Source organism: Tenrec ecaudatus, chromosome 2, assembly GCF_050624435.1.
Source record: "Tenrec ecaudatus isolate mTenEca1 chromosome 2, mTenEca1.hap1, whole genome shotgun sequence".
In the NCBI taxonomy this organism is placed as follows: domain Eukaryota; kingdom Metazoa; phylum Chordata; class Mammalia; order Afrosoricida; family Tenrecidae; genus Tenrec; species Tenrec ecaudatus.
This window is the reverse complement of record NC_134531.1, coordinates 73,653,918-73,669,879: the sequence shown is the minus strand read 5'-3', so window position 1 is coordinate 73,669,879 and position 15,962 is coordinate 73,653,918. Positions and strand designations below refer to the sequence as shown.

The following is a 15,962-nucleotide window of genomic DNA, read 5'->3' as shown; positions in this document are numbered from 1 at the left end:
TGATCCATCCCCTAGCATTCCTAGCATTTTCAAGGTTAATCAGTTTGCTAAACTTGGTGTTTATTTAGTTATACTGCATCTCCTACACCTTTGCCATCCATACACACACACACACACACACACACACACACACACACACAGAAACAATATATATAAGGGAGCTGCCAAAAGTTATGGAAAATGGAATTCAAAGACAAAATATTTTTTTCTATGAGTTTCCTTAGACCTCCTTATAATTTTTCTTGGTTTTGCATATAATGTAAATTGACATAATGCTATGTAGATATTTTATTAGGATTTAAGTTATATAATTTGAAAATCACACATTTCAAATGTAGAGTTTGATGAGTTTTGACAACTGTATGCTACTGTATATATATATATATATATATATATATATCATTACATCTTTTTAACTTGGTATTATGTTGTACGGTTCATCAATTATTGTACACCTTAAGTTTGGTCATTTTTCTGGATGGCAACCCACTGTATGGATTTCACAATCTGTTCTGATAATAACAATTTGATGCTTTTTCCAAGTTTTACTATTCCAAACAAGAAAGTACAATGTTACTATTAGCATTCCTGTACATGTCATCTCCCTATGATGATGCAAGTTAAAAACCACACAGTCAGCATTGTGCAGCACATACTTAATGGGAAGAGTAAGTCGCAGAGGATGCAAGTCTTCCCTGTCATTAGACACAGCCACACTACTTTCCAGTATAACTCAAGCCAAAACCAACCTCACTGCCACTGAGTCAAGGCCGGGCACACGGCAACCTTATATGATTAGACACTCTCAATCCACATTCCCAGCAGCAGCTGCAGCAGGGTATGAGAATTCTGATTGCTCTGTGTATCTTTAACCAACACTCACTCACTGCCATCGAGTTGATGCCGACTAACAGGAACTCTGTTAGACAAGGGAGATGCCTGTGGGTTCCTGAGACGGCAACTGTTCACAGGAGTCAACAATTGGCTTTCTCCCTAGCCAACATCAGGCATTGCCAAAGTCAAATTGATGTGAAATCAGTATAATTTTAATTTGCATTTCCCCGAATACAGTAGAGACCAACAACTTTCTTTTATACCACTGTCATTTTAGCTTCTCCTTCTTCTGTAATTTGGTTACAATGATAACCAAATTACACTTTAAAAGAATGGGGGAAAAAACAGACTTTCAGATAATGGGAAACAAATTTCATTCCAAAGAGATAAATACCATATAAAACACATGAGGTGGCTTCAATAGTTCATATAAAAATGGAATTTAAAGAACTTCTGGCAGGTCCCTTGTATATATTATCTCTGGATACACACATTTATATATGGTAAAAGTAAAGAGATGTATTTTAACTAAATTAACACTGAATTCAGCAAACAGCATTAAGCTGAGAAGATGTCAGGAATGCTAGGGATGGATCAGAGAGATGTACATCAAAGTGTATATCAAATGCTGGGGCCCCTCTCCTCTTTTATGTCCGTATTATAACTCGATTAAATGAGATCAAAATGAGGGCAGTGAACAGGTAAAAGAAAAACAAAAAGGAAAGAATTAACCATTTGAAGGTAGGGAGAAAACCACAAAATATGTCTGTAGTACAGAAAAGAAGGAAATACCAGTTATAAGAGTAGCTAAAACATTTGTTTTCTTCTGGTTTCCACCTAACTTGCAACTCTGTTCTTATTGTTTGTAAATTGGTTCTTTTTCTTGAAACTATCTTATGGCTCAGTTTTGGAAAGGGCTGTAGATCAGAACGTTTAAACTTTGATTATTGGATTGTAACATGTTATGGCCTCAAATTAACCATGTATCCAGCTGAGAACCTGAATCCAGGTCTGATTCAGTTTTGAAATGCTTTATTACCCTAGCACATTTATTTCATTTAATAAATATTTGTTAAATGATGACCACTATAATACATTAATTTGCATTTTCTACTCTAGCCTGTTAAAAAATGAACATAATTAAAAGTTTTTCTCTCTCAAGCACCAGAATAAACACATCTGCATTACTCTCACTGTCATTACGATAGTAAATGCTGACATTCCTGTTCAACGAGGAGGAGGAGACCCCTCCGCCTCCTGCTGTAAGAGGCTCTCAAAGGCTGACTCCGAGGGCTGTGTAAACATCCAAGCACTTACCTTACTGACGCCGACTTCAGGGATTCGCAGAGTATGCTTCATATCCTTTTCTCTGTGAAGTAAAGTACAGTGTCTTCAATAATTTTTGGAGCATATGCATAAATATTTAGAGTGACAGGCACAGGTGAAAACATAACAAAACCTATATACAAAGACAGATAATTTAAAAACTTTGTTTCCCTATTGTGGTGAGTCTCCTGGTTATAGATTATCCAGTTTTCTTAGTCCTATTTAGTTTCCTTAGGAAAAAGGGATATTCTGTCCACCTAAGGCTAAATGTCCTATTTCTATTACTATGTGTAACAGAAACTTACTATTTTCCAAGCATTTAAAGGTAAGGTACAAGATGTAAACGAAGGGCACTAGGCCATTCTGAGTCACAGTGACCCTACAGAGGGCATCCACGGCTGTAAATCTTTAGGGACCCTCGTCTTTCTCCCTTGGAGCAGCTGGTTGGGTTTGAACTCCCGAGCTGGCAGTGGCAGTCCATCCCAACAGACCACGATAGGCTAGATTTACCTTTCCCATTGGGCAGGGAGAACGGTTCCTTTCATGACTGAAGTGTACCTCTGAGCCGCGAGTCCTAAGTTACAGAGGGGAAAGGAAAGGAAGCCAAGACTGGGTTTAGGTCAGGACACAATTCAGAGAGAGACTGAGCGAAAGGTAAGGCAACAAAAACCTCAGTGGAAGGTATCACCAAGGCCTTCTCTCTTTACGACAGCAGGTTTCCATCTCAGGACTAGAGAGATGTCATTAGGTTGACTCCTAAAAGCTAGGATAAAAGGTAGATGCCACCAGCATTTTTTGCATGGGTGAGAGACTAGGGATGTCACTGTCATTTTTTGCCTATTTAACAAGTGTCATGCTTATTTCATAAGTGGTTAAGAAACCTATAATTAATTCACTAGAAGGATAAGACAAATATACAAATAGACAAGTTAATACCATAAGCCATTTACGAAAATTTCAGGAATGGTGTTTGAAGAATTCAGAGGAAATGAAAGAATACAAAAGGGGCTTCAAAAATTCACGGGGAAATTGAATTAAAAAAATAATAGAATTTCCCCAAACTTTCTGAAGCACCTTCATATAAAAAAAGAGAATAATTAAATCAGTGCCAACTTCGAATCACAGCACAGTATTTTCTTAAATCATTTTATTGGTGGCTTGTACAACTCTTAACACAATCCATACACACATCCATTGTGTCAAGCACATGTGTTGCCATCATCATTTTCAAAACAGTTTTCTACTTGGGTCCTTGGTATCAGCTTCTCATTTTTTCCCCTCCTTCCCCTTCCCTCCCTCATAAACCCTTGATAATTAATACATTTTTTTTCATGTCTTACACTGATTTCACCCACTTTTCTGTTGTCCATTCCCTGGGAGGAGGTTATATGAAGATCATTGTGATCGGTTCCCCCTATGTCCCCCACCTTCTCCTTCCCCTCCTGGTATGACTACTCTCAATATTGGTCCTGAGGGGACCAACCTGTCTTGGATTCCCTGTGTTTCCAGCTCTTATCTGTACCCATGCACATCAGAGCACAGTATCAGGCTCCTGAGTTTGCTTCAACCAATCGATACTATGAAGTAGCTATTACTATGTCCGTGTAACTTCAGAAACAGGCACTTTTGGTTCTGACCCAGAGTCTGAAACGTCACAGAAACAATGGCAGTGGACTGAGCCTGGAAGGATGAGCGTGCAGACAGACAGCACTTTGTACGCCAGCCATGAAGGGAGAGATTCCAGATGTAGGAGGAATGTCATGAACAGGTAGAGAGGAGCCTGAGTTCATTTAAACCTGAGGCTGACAAACTAGCATCTGCTTGTCAAACTATGCCCCATCTCTAGTTAAAAACAGAGCTGTTTTGGAACATGGACATGCCTACTCACTGCATAGTGTCTAAGAGAAAATCTGCTAATCCCTGATGCAGACGACATTAGTAACAAAGAGCATTTTTAGCACCAGAGTTGTTAAAGAGGTTAGGAATCACACATTAGGCTACGGAATATCATCCAAGGACTTTGAGACAACCCAGGGAAATGCCGACAGGAGACCGAGTAGTTGGGTATCGTGGGGTCCATCTTAACCAGGAGGGCGGCAACAGAGACTGACAGGTAAGCATAGGTGAGAGATGTTCATGGCAGAATCAACAGCCTGTGACTAGTTAGGGCATAATTAAAGGGAACACGTCCAAGGTGATTGACAGGAGATGGTAAAGCCTTTCCCTGCGAATGGCAGCTGTAACGGAGAGAGCAGCAGAGCCTGCTCAGTACGATCGCACACTGTGGGCTCACATGCAGATCTTTACGGCCGCATCCTGCAGATGTGAGACTCGGCCAAACTTAGGAGTGTCCTTTACAGGGAAAGGTAGAAAACAGTGAGGCACATAACGAGAAGTTCACGTGGTCCACTCTAAAATCAGTTTTCCACAGAAGCTGAAGAGTGAGTAGGTGGTCATTCTTCTGTTTAGAACACCCTTTAACAGACTGTCATACCTAAGGGATGACATGCACATTCCACAGCTGGCACAGAAAGCTCTTTACCAAATCTGCTCAACCCATTTTCCATGTATGATTTGAAACATGCCTTAGATTCTAGTTACATCAGAATACTCCGTTCTCTACACACACCATACCTTTGTGTCACTGAACCTTTACACAAGCCCTTTCTGCCTAGAAAATGACAAGTTACCCATCAAAACACTGCCCCAGCATCAACTCTTAGGCTCCCCAGTGGCCTGTTATCCACAACCCCTGGTTCTTCACAGGTAAGACGTGAGCATGCGTCTCTGTGTTTCAATCACACTGTTTACACAACGAGTAGTAATGCACACCCCCTCACACTGTGCTTTCTGGCTTGTCGTCTTTTATATTCCTAGAAGACTGAACAACGCCTGACAGAAAGTCTTTTTAAAAGAATGATACCCTGACATTAGCCACTGTTTACCTTCCGATCGTAGCAGGGTTCACAGCGGTAATGATAAAGAGTGCTCCTATCTGCAGCACCGGTGATCTGATGACAATGACTCTGATACACGGGGGCCAAATTTTCTCCTCGTCTGCCAAGAGAAAGAAATGGGCACATGTTAATTTAAACACTCTGCTTAAAAAAATAATAGCACTGACGAAACATTCAACTTTCCTCTAGTTCTTTAATGATTCCTCTCCCCCCACTAGCATGGCTCTAATTCTACCTTACAAATCCGGCTAGATCTGAGCATGCACACTGCTAAAGACAAGAGCTGGAACACAGGGAATCCAGGACAGATAGAGCTCCTCTCGATCACTGAGAGTAGAGGTACCAGGAGGATAAGGGGAAGGTGTGGGGAGAAAGGGGGAACAGATCACAATGATCGACATATAACCTCCTCCTAGAGGGATGGAAAACAAAACAGTGGGTGAAGGGAGACAGTGGTCAGTGTAAGACATGAAAATAATTGATAAATTATCGAGGGTTCATGAGGGAGGGAGGATAGGAGAGGGGAATGAGCTGATACCAAGGGCTCAAGTAGAAAGAAAATATTTTGAAAATGATAAGGGCAACATATGCACAAATGTGCTTGACACAATGGATGTATGGCTTGTGATAAGAGATGTGAGAGCCCCCAATAAAATGATTTATTAGAAATATTCTTTAATTAAAATATTATGGGAAATTTAATTTTTTTAATGTTTAGGGATAAGTAAGAGATATCCCAAAGGAGATAAAAAATGTATTGCTCAAGAAAATCTTAACTGATTTCTCCAATCCTAATGTATGTCATACACAGTGAATAATGCCATTTAAATGATCAATCTCTGGGTATTCAGTTTTATATATAAGTAATCACCTTTGCTTTAATGTCTTAGAATTTGAAAATATTCTACGTGAAAATTTTCGTATTTTTAAAATTAGAAACCTTGAGTCTATTTTGGATAAAAAGTGAAAAATAAATTTTGTTCAGATCAAAAGCAGCCTGGAGCATACACTATATCATGTTTAAAAATTTTGTCTTTATATCCTTACATGGAAGGAAAGAAATAATAAACAAACAAACAAACGAGGTTCATCGCAGTGCCCAGGTAGCTGAATTCAAGAACTTCGCTCTTGAAAGGCAACTAACCCCTCACCATGGAGCTCTGGGGTGCAGCTAACCAAGAGGTCAGCAGATCAAATCCACCAGCAGTTCCGTGGGAGAATGATGTGGCAGTCTGCACCCATAAACTTTACAGCTTTGGAAACTCAATCCGGCAGTTCTACTCTGTTCTACAGGGTCACTACCGAGTCAGATTCTACTGGACTGACACGAGTTTCCTTTGTTGGTTTAACCTCCCCCTCTGTACATACCTGAGCCACTGAAACATACTTCCACCGTGTGCACTTGGGAAAGAGAACATAGGTAGCTTGGTTTTGTGTTCCATGGATTAGGCCACTCGATGCAGCAGGTTCTGTTTGGTCTAAGTATCAGTCATTTGCGCCTATCCTACTTTTGAAAATAACTGAGTGGTAGCCCACATCATCTTCAACAATGCCCTAAAGAATCCATTTAAAACTGCTCTAAATGAAAGAAGTTTTTACCATATTCTGTGCGAGTCAGTAACATCTCCAGTCCCTCAGTTACCAGACTGGGTTATTAAGTTAAACTTGCATATGGCTACTTACCTTCGTCCTCTGTGTCTTCAGCAGTTACACTGTCTTCACTGGTAATGTCGTCATCAGCACTGTGCTCACTCTGAGAGTCGGTAATTTCACCTTCTTCTGGCTCACTGTCAGTCTCTATGGTTTTCTCATCCTTATATGAAGTGGAATTATGGGTGTTTTCGCTGAGAGGCGATTCAATACTATTTCCATGAACTGGGGCAGCGAACTGTGGAGCACTCCGTTTATAATGGATGTCTCTTTTGGCCTTCTTTTTCACATTTGCCAAATCGTCTTCATTGCAGCTTGTGTGTTCAATGCCGGATGCTTTTTGGTCTTCTAAATTCAAATCCTGGAAAGGGGTGGGTGAAGAGGCAGAAACAGGGAAAAACAATTTTAAATATCCTTTCATAATACTACATCATTAAATGTTATACTAAATTACTGTGTAAGTTATGAAGTAGAATGACTACAAATCAAGTGTGTAGTGGTATGAAAGCAGTCTTTACCAAATCTCTGACACTCCTATAGCCAACCAGTTGTGTCTTCTGAGAGCAGCCACCTCGACTGACATCTGACTGCATCCAAGAGGGCCCCTGCAAGGGACAACTGCCAGAATTCCTGACCACAGCAAGCAGGCCAATGAATTAGTAACTACTATGTTATGCTGCTAACCCACTGCATGGATTTCTAAACAAACATTTTAAAAATTCTGAAGATCTGTTAATAGTTACAACACTAAGGTATTATCCGCAGGAGCCCGAGTGTATAGTGGTTACAGTTTGGGCTGCTACTGACAAGGTCAGCAGTTTGAAAACACCCGCTGCTCCTCGGGAGAAAGATGGGGCTTTCTATTCCCGTAAACAGCTATCCAGTCTAGGATACCCAGAGGGGCAGGTCTAGCCTGTCCTATAGGGTCGCTGTGTGTCGGCATCGACTTTGAGTGAGAAGGCATTAAAGGCACTATCAGAGATGCCTTGATGGCATAGTAGTGACATGCTGGGCTAGCAACCACAAGGTCGGCAGTTTGAAGTCACCAGTTCCTCAGGAGAAAGATGAGGCTTTCTACTACCATTAAGAATTACAGTCTCAGAAACCCACAGAGGCAGTTCTCCTCTGTCCTATAGGGTTACTATGAGTGGTGTCTAATTGAAGACCAAAGAAAAATCAATGGATTTGAATTGCTGGTGAAGAATACTGAAAGTACCACGGATTGCCAGAATAACAAATCTGTCTTGGAAGAAGTACAGCCAGAGTGCTCCTTAGAGGCAAGGATCATTAGGCGTCATCTCCCATATTCTGGACATGTTGTCAGCTGACACTAGTCCCTGGAGAAGGACATCAAGCGTGTAAAGCAGAGGGGCAGCAAAAAAGAGGAAGGCCTTTGACCAGATGGACGGACACAGTGGCTGGAACAATGGACTCAAACATAAGAACAATTGTGAAGATGGCACAGGACCAGGCAGCGTTGTAGTAGGGATTGCTAAGACACAAAAAGACTCCAGAGCACCTGACAATAAGACAAAATAGTATTCTAGTCCAAGTACCAGTTGCCATCGAGCCCATTCTGGCTCATGGTCACCCTGTCAGAGGAGCAGTGTGCTCCCTGAGGCTTTCAATGCTGCTTTTCCAGAAGCACGTCGCCAGGCCTTTCTTCCGTACGTCTCGAGAGGAGACTCAAATGCCTAACTCTCTGATTAGCAGTTGAGCACATTAACCTGTTACACCACTAAGGGACTCTACAGTGAAACAGAAGTTGACTAACGACACCCTTATGGAATGAGTCCACATTCCATAGTACAGTGTTTAATACTTATGAAGCCTAGGAAAAAACTGTTAGAGGTTATGCAAGAAATTAAATTACAATCTGTTTAAGAATGGTATGACTTTGTTTTGTATTTCATGGCCTGATCTTGCAATACTCTGTAGAATTTGTTTTCACTTGTTTTTTTAAAAATGTTTTATTAGGGACTCAAACAACTCTGATCACAATTCATACATACATCAACTGTGTAAAGCACATCTGTCCATTCATTGCCCTCATCATTTTCAAAGCATCTGCTCTCCACTTAAGCCCTTTGCATCAAGTCCTCTTTTTCCCCCCTCCCTCCCCGCTCCCCCTTCCTCTTAATGTCCACACTTTAAAACATACACAAAATCTTAAAAATATTTTGTTCAAAAGTAAAGTTTCATTTAAATGTCCTATCAAGATACTTGTAGACTGTGACATTCTGGTTCACTTGTCTAGATTGATCAAAGAGTGCCAGATAATTTAATTCAGTAATTCCACTTTGTTTCAGGAAGCTCCGCAGGAGTTTACAGACTTGTTAATCACACACTACATCATCATTCTCCTTGTTCCCGAGGAGGACACGCCAAACAGAAGGTGGAGTCAAGCCCTGCGAGTGGCCCCGCGAAGGCCTGTGACTGTGGTAAAGATTAAAATGCCCTTTGTGTGTCCCATGAGCTTTCCCTCCCCTTTACGTTCCTATACGAGTAGCACACTTCTTTCCCAAAACATCAGTACGATTTTTTAAATCAATTTACACAAAACAAATAACCTTTGATACCCATGGTTGTGAAGGTTAGTTTCTAAAATAACAAAGCTGGTAATAATTATGTTTATTTTAGCCTTGACACATGGATAGATAAGCGATACTGATTCAACTTGTATCTTCAAAGAATATTTTTTCTTGGTAAGAAAACAATGTTTTATTTTTGTAGAATATAACATTATATACTCTGGTGGTATGGTGGTTACATGTTGGGCTGCAGTTCAATACCCCAGCCACTCTGTGGAATAAAGACAGCTTTTTACTCTTCTAAGAGTTTGACTGTTGTTGATAGATGCCATTGAGTTGGCTGTGACCCAGAGGGACATTGTGCACAACAGAATGGAACATGCCTGTTCCCATGCCTGAGCCCTTTGAAGGATGGATGGTGTCAATTCATCTCATCTCATTGAAGGAGGGCTGTCCCCTCCTTTGCTGCCCCTCCCCTTTACCACCTTATCTGTAAAGAGTGACCGTCTCAGAAACGCACAGGGGTAGTTCTGCTGTGTCCTATACAATCAGAGTTAGCATCAACTTGATGACATTGTTTTTTTACTCACTGCTTAACGAAACAGGATTATTTTAAAAACCGGGAAGGAGGCTTAGAAAATATTGGATTATGTACTAATTCCCTGATTATGAAATTCTGCCAATGATATCTAAAGTGCTGGTTCTGAACCTTTTACTCATTGTCATCAAGTTGATTCCAACTCATATTGACCCTACAGTATAGTGAACTGCCTCATACAGTGTCCAAGGCTGTAATCTTTACAAGAGAAGACTGCTACATCTTTCTCCCGTGGGTGATGGGTCTGGACCATTAACTTTTTGGTTAAAAAGCAAGCACTTTAATTGCTGTTGCTACCCAGGTTCCTTGTAGAACTTGTCTACCAAAAGGCTTCCATCAAAAGGCAAATCAAGACACTGCTTCTATCATAGAGAATATTCTGATATCAAAAAACAAGGAACTCAGGTGAACTAAACAAAACACTACACTTAATGGCAGAGTATGATTTATCTTCTGTTACAAATGACTTGTGTGGTCAGTTCATAGATTAGTGGCAGTCAGCAGACCACATGTTGAGGAGCAGTGAATAGAAAGGCCAAACCCAAAAACCAAATTCACTACCATGAAATCGATTCTGACTCACAACAACCCTGTAAGACATAGAACCGCCCATGTGGACTTCAGAGACTGTAATTCTTTATGCCTGTGGTTCTCAACCTTCCTAATGTCGCGACTCTTTCATACAGTTCCTCATGTTGTGGTGACCCCCAGCCATAAAATTATTTTTGTTGCTACTTCATAACTGTGATTTTGCTACTGTTATGAATCGGGCAACCCCTGTGAAAGGGCTGTTCGACCCCCTCAGAGGGGTCACGACCCACAGGTTGAGAACCGCTGCACTATGCAATTAAGAAGCCTCATCCTTCTCCCGCATAAAGGCTAGCTCTTCTGAATTGTTTATTACAGAAGAAAACAACAAAAATGGTAGCGTGGATGTTTAATCTAAATCTCCCACCATCGAACTCAAAGAACAAGCTCAGTCATACTGCTTTCAAATGGAAGGAAAGTAGTAGGCAGGAGTCCTCTAGAGATTGTGTAGTCTAGTTAAAACAAGCGTATGGCCATCAAGTTCATTCCAACTGACAGTGACCCTACAGAGGGCCTTGGAGACTATAAACCTTTAAAAATATTTTTTATTATTTTTGAAGCTATGTAACTTTAGAGAAGCAGATAGCCTCATCATTGTCCTGTGGCATGGCTGGTGGGTTTGAACCACTGTCTTGTGGTTTACAGCCCAATGCCTACCCCATAGCGTCACAGGGCTTCCTGTAGTCAAATTCGTGTGTCGCTTAATACCCTGGGTTACAAGTGTTTTAGATGGAGAGGGGGTTATGAGTAGCAGTTTTCACTGCATAAGACACTACAACCACTGAAGTATCTCTAACTTTATACACTGGGGTTCTAGGTGAAGAATTCATTTGATAAGGAGCAGGTGTCTATTTAATAAAAATTCTGAATAATCCCTACCTAACCCACAGACTTCACCCTACCCCAGCAGTTCTCAACCTGTGGGTCGTGACCCCTTTGGGGCTCAAACAACCCTTTTAGAGGGGTTGCCTAAGACCATTGGAAAACACATAAATAGTTCACAATATATAATTACATATTGTTCTGTGATTAATTACTATGCTTTAATTATGTTTAATTATGTTCCACTAGTAACAATGAAAATACATCCTGCATATCAAATATTTACATTATGATTCATAACAGTAGCAAAATTAAAGTTATGAAGTGGCAATGAAATTAATTTTATGGTTGGGGGTCACCACAACATGAGGAACTGTATGAAAGGGTCACGGCATTAGGAAGGTTGAGAACCTCTGCTCTACACATTAAGAATATTAAGTAAGAGGGAGGTAAATGGAATTACCGAGGTAAGCCACCTAATTAAGTACAACTGAACTTGGGTCTCCTGACCTCAGTCCAGCATTCTTTCCACTATCAGAACGTTTGCTTCCTTGAGAGAGGCTAGAGAACAAAATGATAATATATGCTGAGATAGTTTAGAATCCAGGAGTTATGAGAATTAAAATCACATAAAATTAATAAATTATCAAGGGTTCATGAGGAGGGAGGGGAAATAAGCTGACACCAAGGGCTCAAGTTTTAAAAATGATGATGACACATGTGTATGTATTATGATAAGAGCTTGAAGAGCCCCCAATAAAATGATTTTTAAAAAAGAATTTAAAATCTAGTTGACTTCATTCATATCTTTACAAATTTCATTTTCAGTGAACTTCATCAATATGCTAATTTCCCTAGAAATTACTTCTTAAACAATATTTGGCAGGATAGTATAATCGGTTCAAAGATATCCTTCACTCTAGGTCCCTAAACGTGTTTTCTTAGATTCACCATCACCCTTTCACTTGCCTTTAATACTCTCACATTATCTCACCAATGTCTGTTTCGACTAGCACTTACATGCTGGTAATGCCCAAATCTGTGTGTACAGCCATCACCTTCTACCAAGATACAATCAGCTATGAATTTCCTCCAACTCAAAACTAATAGTTCTCATCCGTGTCCCCTTTCCTCATCCAGCTCCCTCGCTTGCTGAATGTTATTACCAGACCCTGATCGTCCAAATTAAAAATCCTGTAATTATCCTTAACAACCACATGGAACCACAATTTATGCCAAATATATTCTCATCTATTTTCAACAGACCAATAATCCTCGTCTAATCCCACATCATGAATCATGAAACCTAGACAAATTCTGTCCAATAAAAACATGAGTCCTATTTGTGACTATAAATTTTCGCATAGCTACCTTAAAAAAGTAAAAAGAAATGAAATTTAATTTTAATATTTTATCGAACCCAGTATAAGCAAAATATTATCATTTTAACATGTAATCAATTTTAAATGAATGAGATATTTTATATTCAATTTTTGTACTGCTTTTTTATACATGCATTTTTTGAATGTTTTATACCAAACAAGTCTATTATTTTAAATTTAGAGCAGGCAAGGAAATTATTTTTCTCTTTTGTCTTTGATTTGTAACGTGCTCTGAATTTCTTTTGTAGTATAAAGCAACATGATGAAATAAATTTATAAGCTCTTTGCTATTTTATGAAATATGACAACATCTTAGACACACATTTAATAGCAGCATAAATTCAGTTTGGAGACGGACTAAACAATTACCGTGTGATAAACTGTTTGTTTCTAGCACTACAAACACATCAAGGACAAGAATAAGGGCAAGGAGTTGAAAAACTACAAGGAGCTTTACAAACCACCAGGGATAATGGCAACAACAACAAAAAGTCTTATCTATGTAAGTACACTGAAAAAAGTTTCCAATCTTGAAATTTTGTTATTATTAATGTCCGTTGGACAACATAAAAAATTGGTCAAACTGCCATAGGACTATTCTTCCAACAGTATATGCCAGTCTAGAATGTTAAGTAGTCATTAAAAGAGATTAAAAAGCGGGTGCATACATGTGGACACCGAGACACATCTGTACAGATTAAGGCATTTTTCCAATCTCTTCACTATACTCCTCTCCTCCACAAATTCTCCTCCTTTAAAAAGGCAGGCACCAAAACATATGGGGGGTAGGGGGTGGCAACAGAAAATGAGGATGGCCTATATGGTCTCTCATTCTTCAAAGCAACACCTTTAAGGACCCTTGAGGAATTCTCAAAATTCCATCAGGATTTTTCTTGAGTATCCGGGACTCACCTATTTTCAGCGGGAAAGTGTTAAAGATGAGCAGTTATAGGACGTAGTTAATTAACAATTTCAACGTTCATTCTCTATGTTGGCAGCAACTGTCATCTGAGGACCCCTACATGTTCTTGTAGGACAAAGACGGGCTTCTACTTCCGTGAAGAGTTAAAGCCTCTGAGCCCACAGGGCAGTCGCAGTCTGGCTTACACGGTTGCTGAGTCCAACCAACTCGGTGGCAGTGACGCTGGCTTTAGGTGTTCCTTGCTCACTGCTAAGAAGCACTTACCAACCTACCCTTGACATTCACTAGCACTGCATTTCAGTCATTATAAGCAAACAAAAACCCTTGTTAGTGTTCTAGTCAGAGACTACTCAATTTCTAAATATTGTCAGGGAAAAGATAAAGAGAATAGAAAAAAATTCTTATTAAACAAACGAGACAAAATTTAAGAGTAAAGTATCAAACAATTGCCACAATTCACAAAATAGACAGTTTCCAGTCTCTACACCACCATCCTTATACCTGGGAGCAGAACTAGAACACTGATAACGCTTTTACATTCTACTTTAAATTTAACTTTGCTATCATAAGTATTTTTTTAAATTTCCATTCTTTAAAACTGTAATTTTTAAGGGCTACACAATCCTTTTACAATTATATTTAATTACTGTAATGTTTGTAAACACTAACTTGCTGATGACTTAAACTCAATATTTTTCTCAATACTATGTTCTTATAAATATTGCTACATCATTATGCAAATATTTTTTGTATGAAAAAATAGTAAGTTGCTAGAACTGATCATTTCTAATTGAAAAGGTGAACACTTTTTAGGGTTACTGATAAATGGAGCCATTCCATTTTCAAAAAGAATCTACCAATATCTCATTCCTTATTTGCTAGCATTTTTTTTTTTAAGCTTGCTAACAGTCATCTTGGGTGGTAGGGAAGATGATCAACTCTCTTGGGCTGCTAACTAAAAAGTTGGAAGGTGGTGTCTACCAACAGGCCTTGAAAGAAAGGCCTGGTGATCTACTTTTTAGAAACCAGCCTTTCATAACAATATATATTGATCAAGGATTCACGAGGGTGGGGTAAAATGAACTCATACCAAGGGCTCAAGCAAAAATGTTTTGGAAATGGTGATGGCAACATATGTAAAAATATGGTTGACATAATTGCTGTATGGGATGTTCTAAGAGCTGTAAGAGCCTCCAGTAAAGTGATTAAAAACCTAGCCACCGGAAACCCTACTCAGCACAGTTCTCTGCCCTGACACACGTAGGGCTGCAACGAGCCAGTCGACTCACAGCAGATGGTTTCTAGCAAGCAGAAAAGACTCATCCTAACCAAGAAAGCAGAATCTTTCTGTAACTCTACTTACAAATTATTTTTTTTTTGTTAATTGCGCATGGGTTTCAACTTCTCAGTTCAGGATCATGCTTCAGATATTACACAGTCAGATATTACCTGCCCTAAAATTACCTTTCAAGTATGAAGTGCCTTCTGGTTCTAGTGGCTGAGAATTTGTGACCAAGTCCATGTTTGTCTCATCTAAAATCTCTTTGATTTATAAGGATTATGCTACACTGTTTTCTTAATGGGAGTATGTTTGAAGTACAGATTTACCAAATGATATTTGGCTTCATCAAACTTTCTGACATATCATGCTATCACCATTATATAACTTAAGAATAAATGATACAGGCCTTCGTTACCTTTTCTTCACTTGGTGTAGAATCTGGATCCTTTCTTTTCTTCTTCAATTTTTTATCTTTACTTTGTTTCGTGCTAGAAGTCTGGTAAGGTTGCAGATCTACTCGAGAATGAAACTGGTATCGACCACTTTCCACATCACAATAGTAATAAATCCCAGTGGAAGGATCATAATATAGTTGATTTTCCTTTCAAAGTCAAGAAAACAGTAAAATCGAGTCATGTGAAATGAAATACAATTAATGGGAAAAAAAGATGACTAGAAATGCCAAATTCATTCGAGCATAGGAAATGTTTGTTTCTTTTAGGACTGTTAATGCTTTCTCAAGATAATGAAATGAAACTAACAGAATGAACAGTGCTAGTGATTTCCCAAAGCACACTTCTCAAAGTCAACTCATTTGAATCACATGAAAATGCCATTATGTGAACAGAACTGCTTTTACTTACAGAAACTGCAGTTTCATAGGGTTTAACTTAACACATTAAAATAGTAACTAAAACGCTTATTAAATGCAGACAACTAACGCATACATAAAATATATATTAAAATTTTTAATATATAAATTAAATAAACATATATATCAAAGCGATTCTAGAGTCACTATCCTTAATGATTGCAAAATAATAGTTTAGTAGTAGAAACCTCAAATCTGC

General features: G+C 39.1%; 1 protein-coding gene across 1 annotated transcript in view; it reads right to left on the bottom strand.

The window, feature by feature from the left end:
* The window catches only part of AGGF1 (angiogenic factor with G-patch and FHA domains 1), a 42,299-nt gene that overhangs the window by 16,029 nt on the left and 10,308 nt on the right, over window positions 1-15,962 (bottom strand). The window contains exons 5-8 of the mRNA XM_075541197.1: window positions 15,308-15,493; window positions 6,801-7,128; window positions 5,106-5,217; window positions 2,152-2,203 (exon numbers count right to left, since the gene is read on the bottom strand). Of these exons, the coding sequence (XP_075397312.1) occupies window positions 2,152-2,203; window positions 5,106-5,217; window positions 6,801-7,128; window positions 15,308-15,493 (678 nt within the window). The remainder of the gene's footprint in view (window positions 1-2,151; window positions 2,204-5,105; window positions 5,218-6,800; window positions 7,129-15,307; window positions 15,494-15,962) is intronic.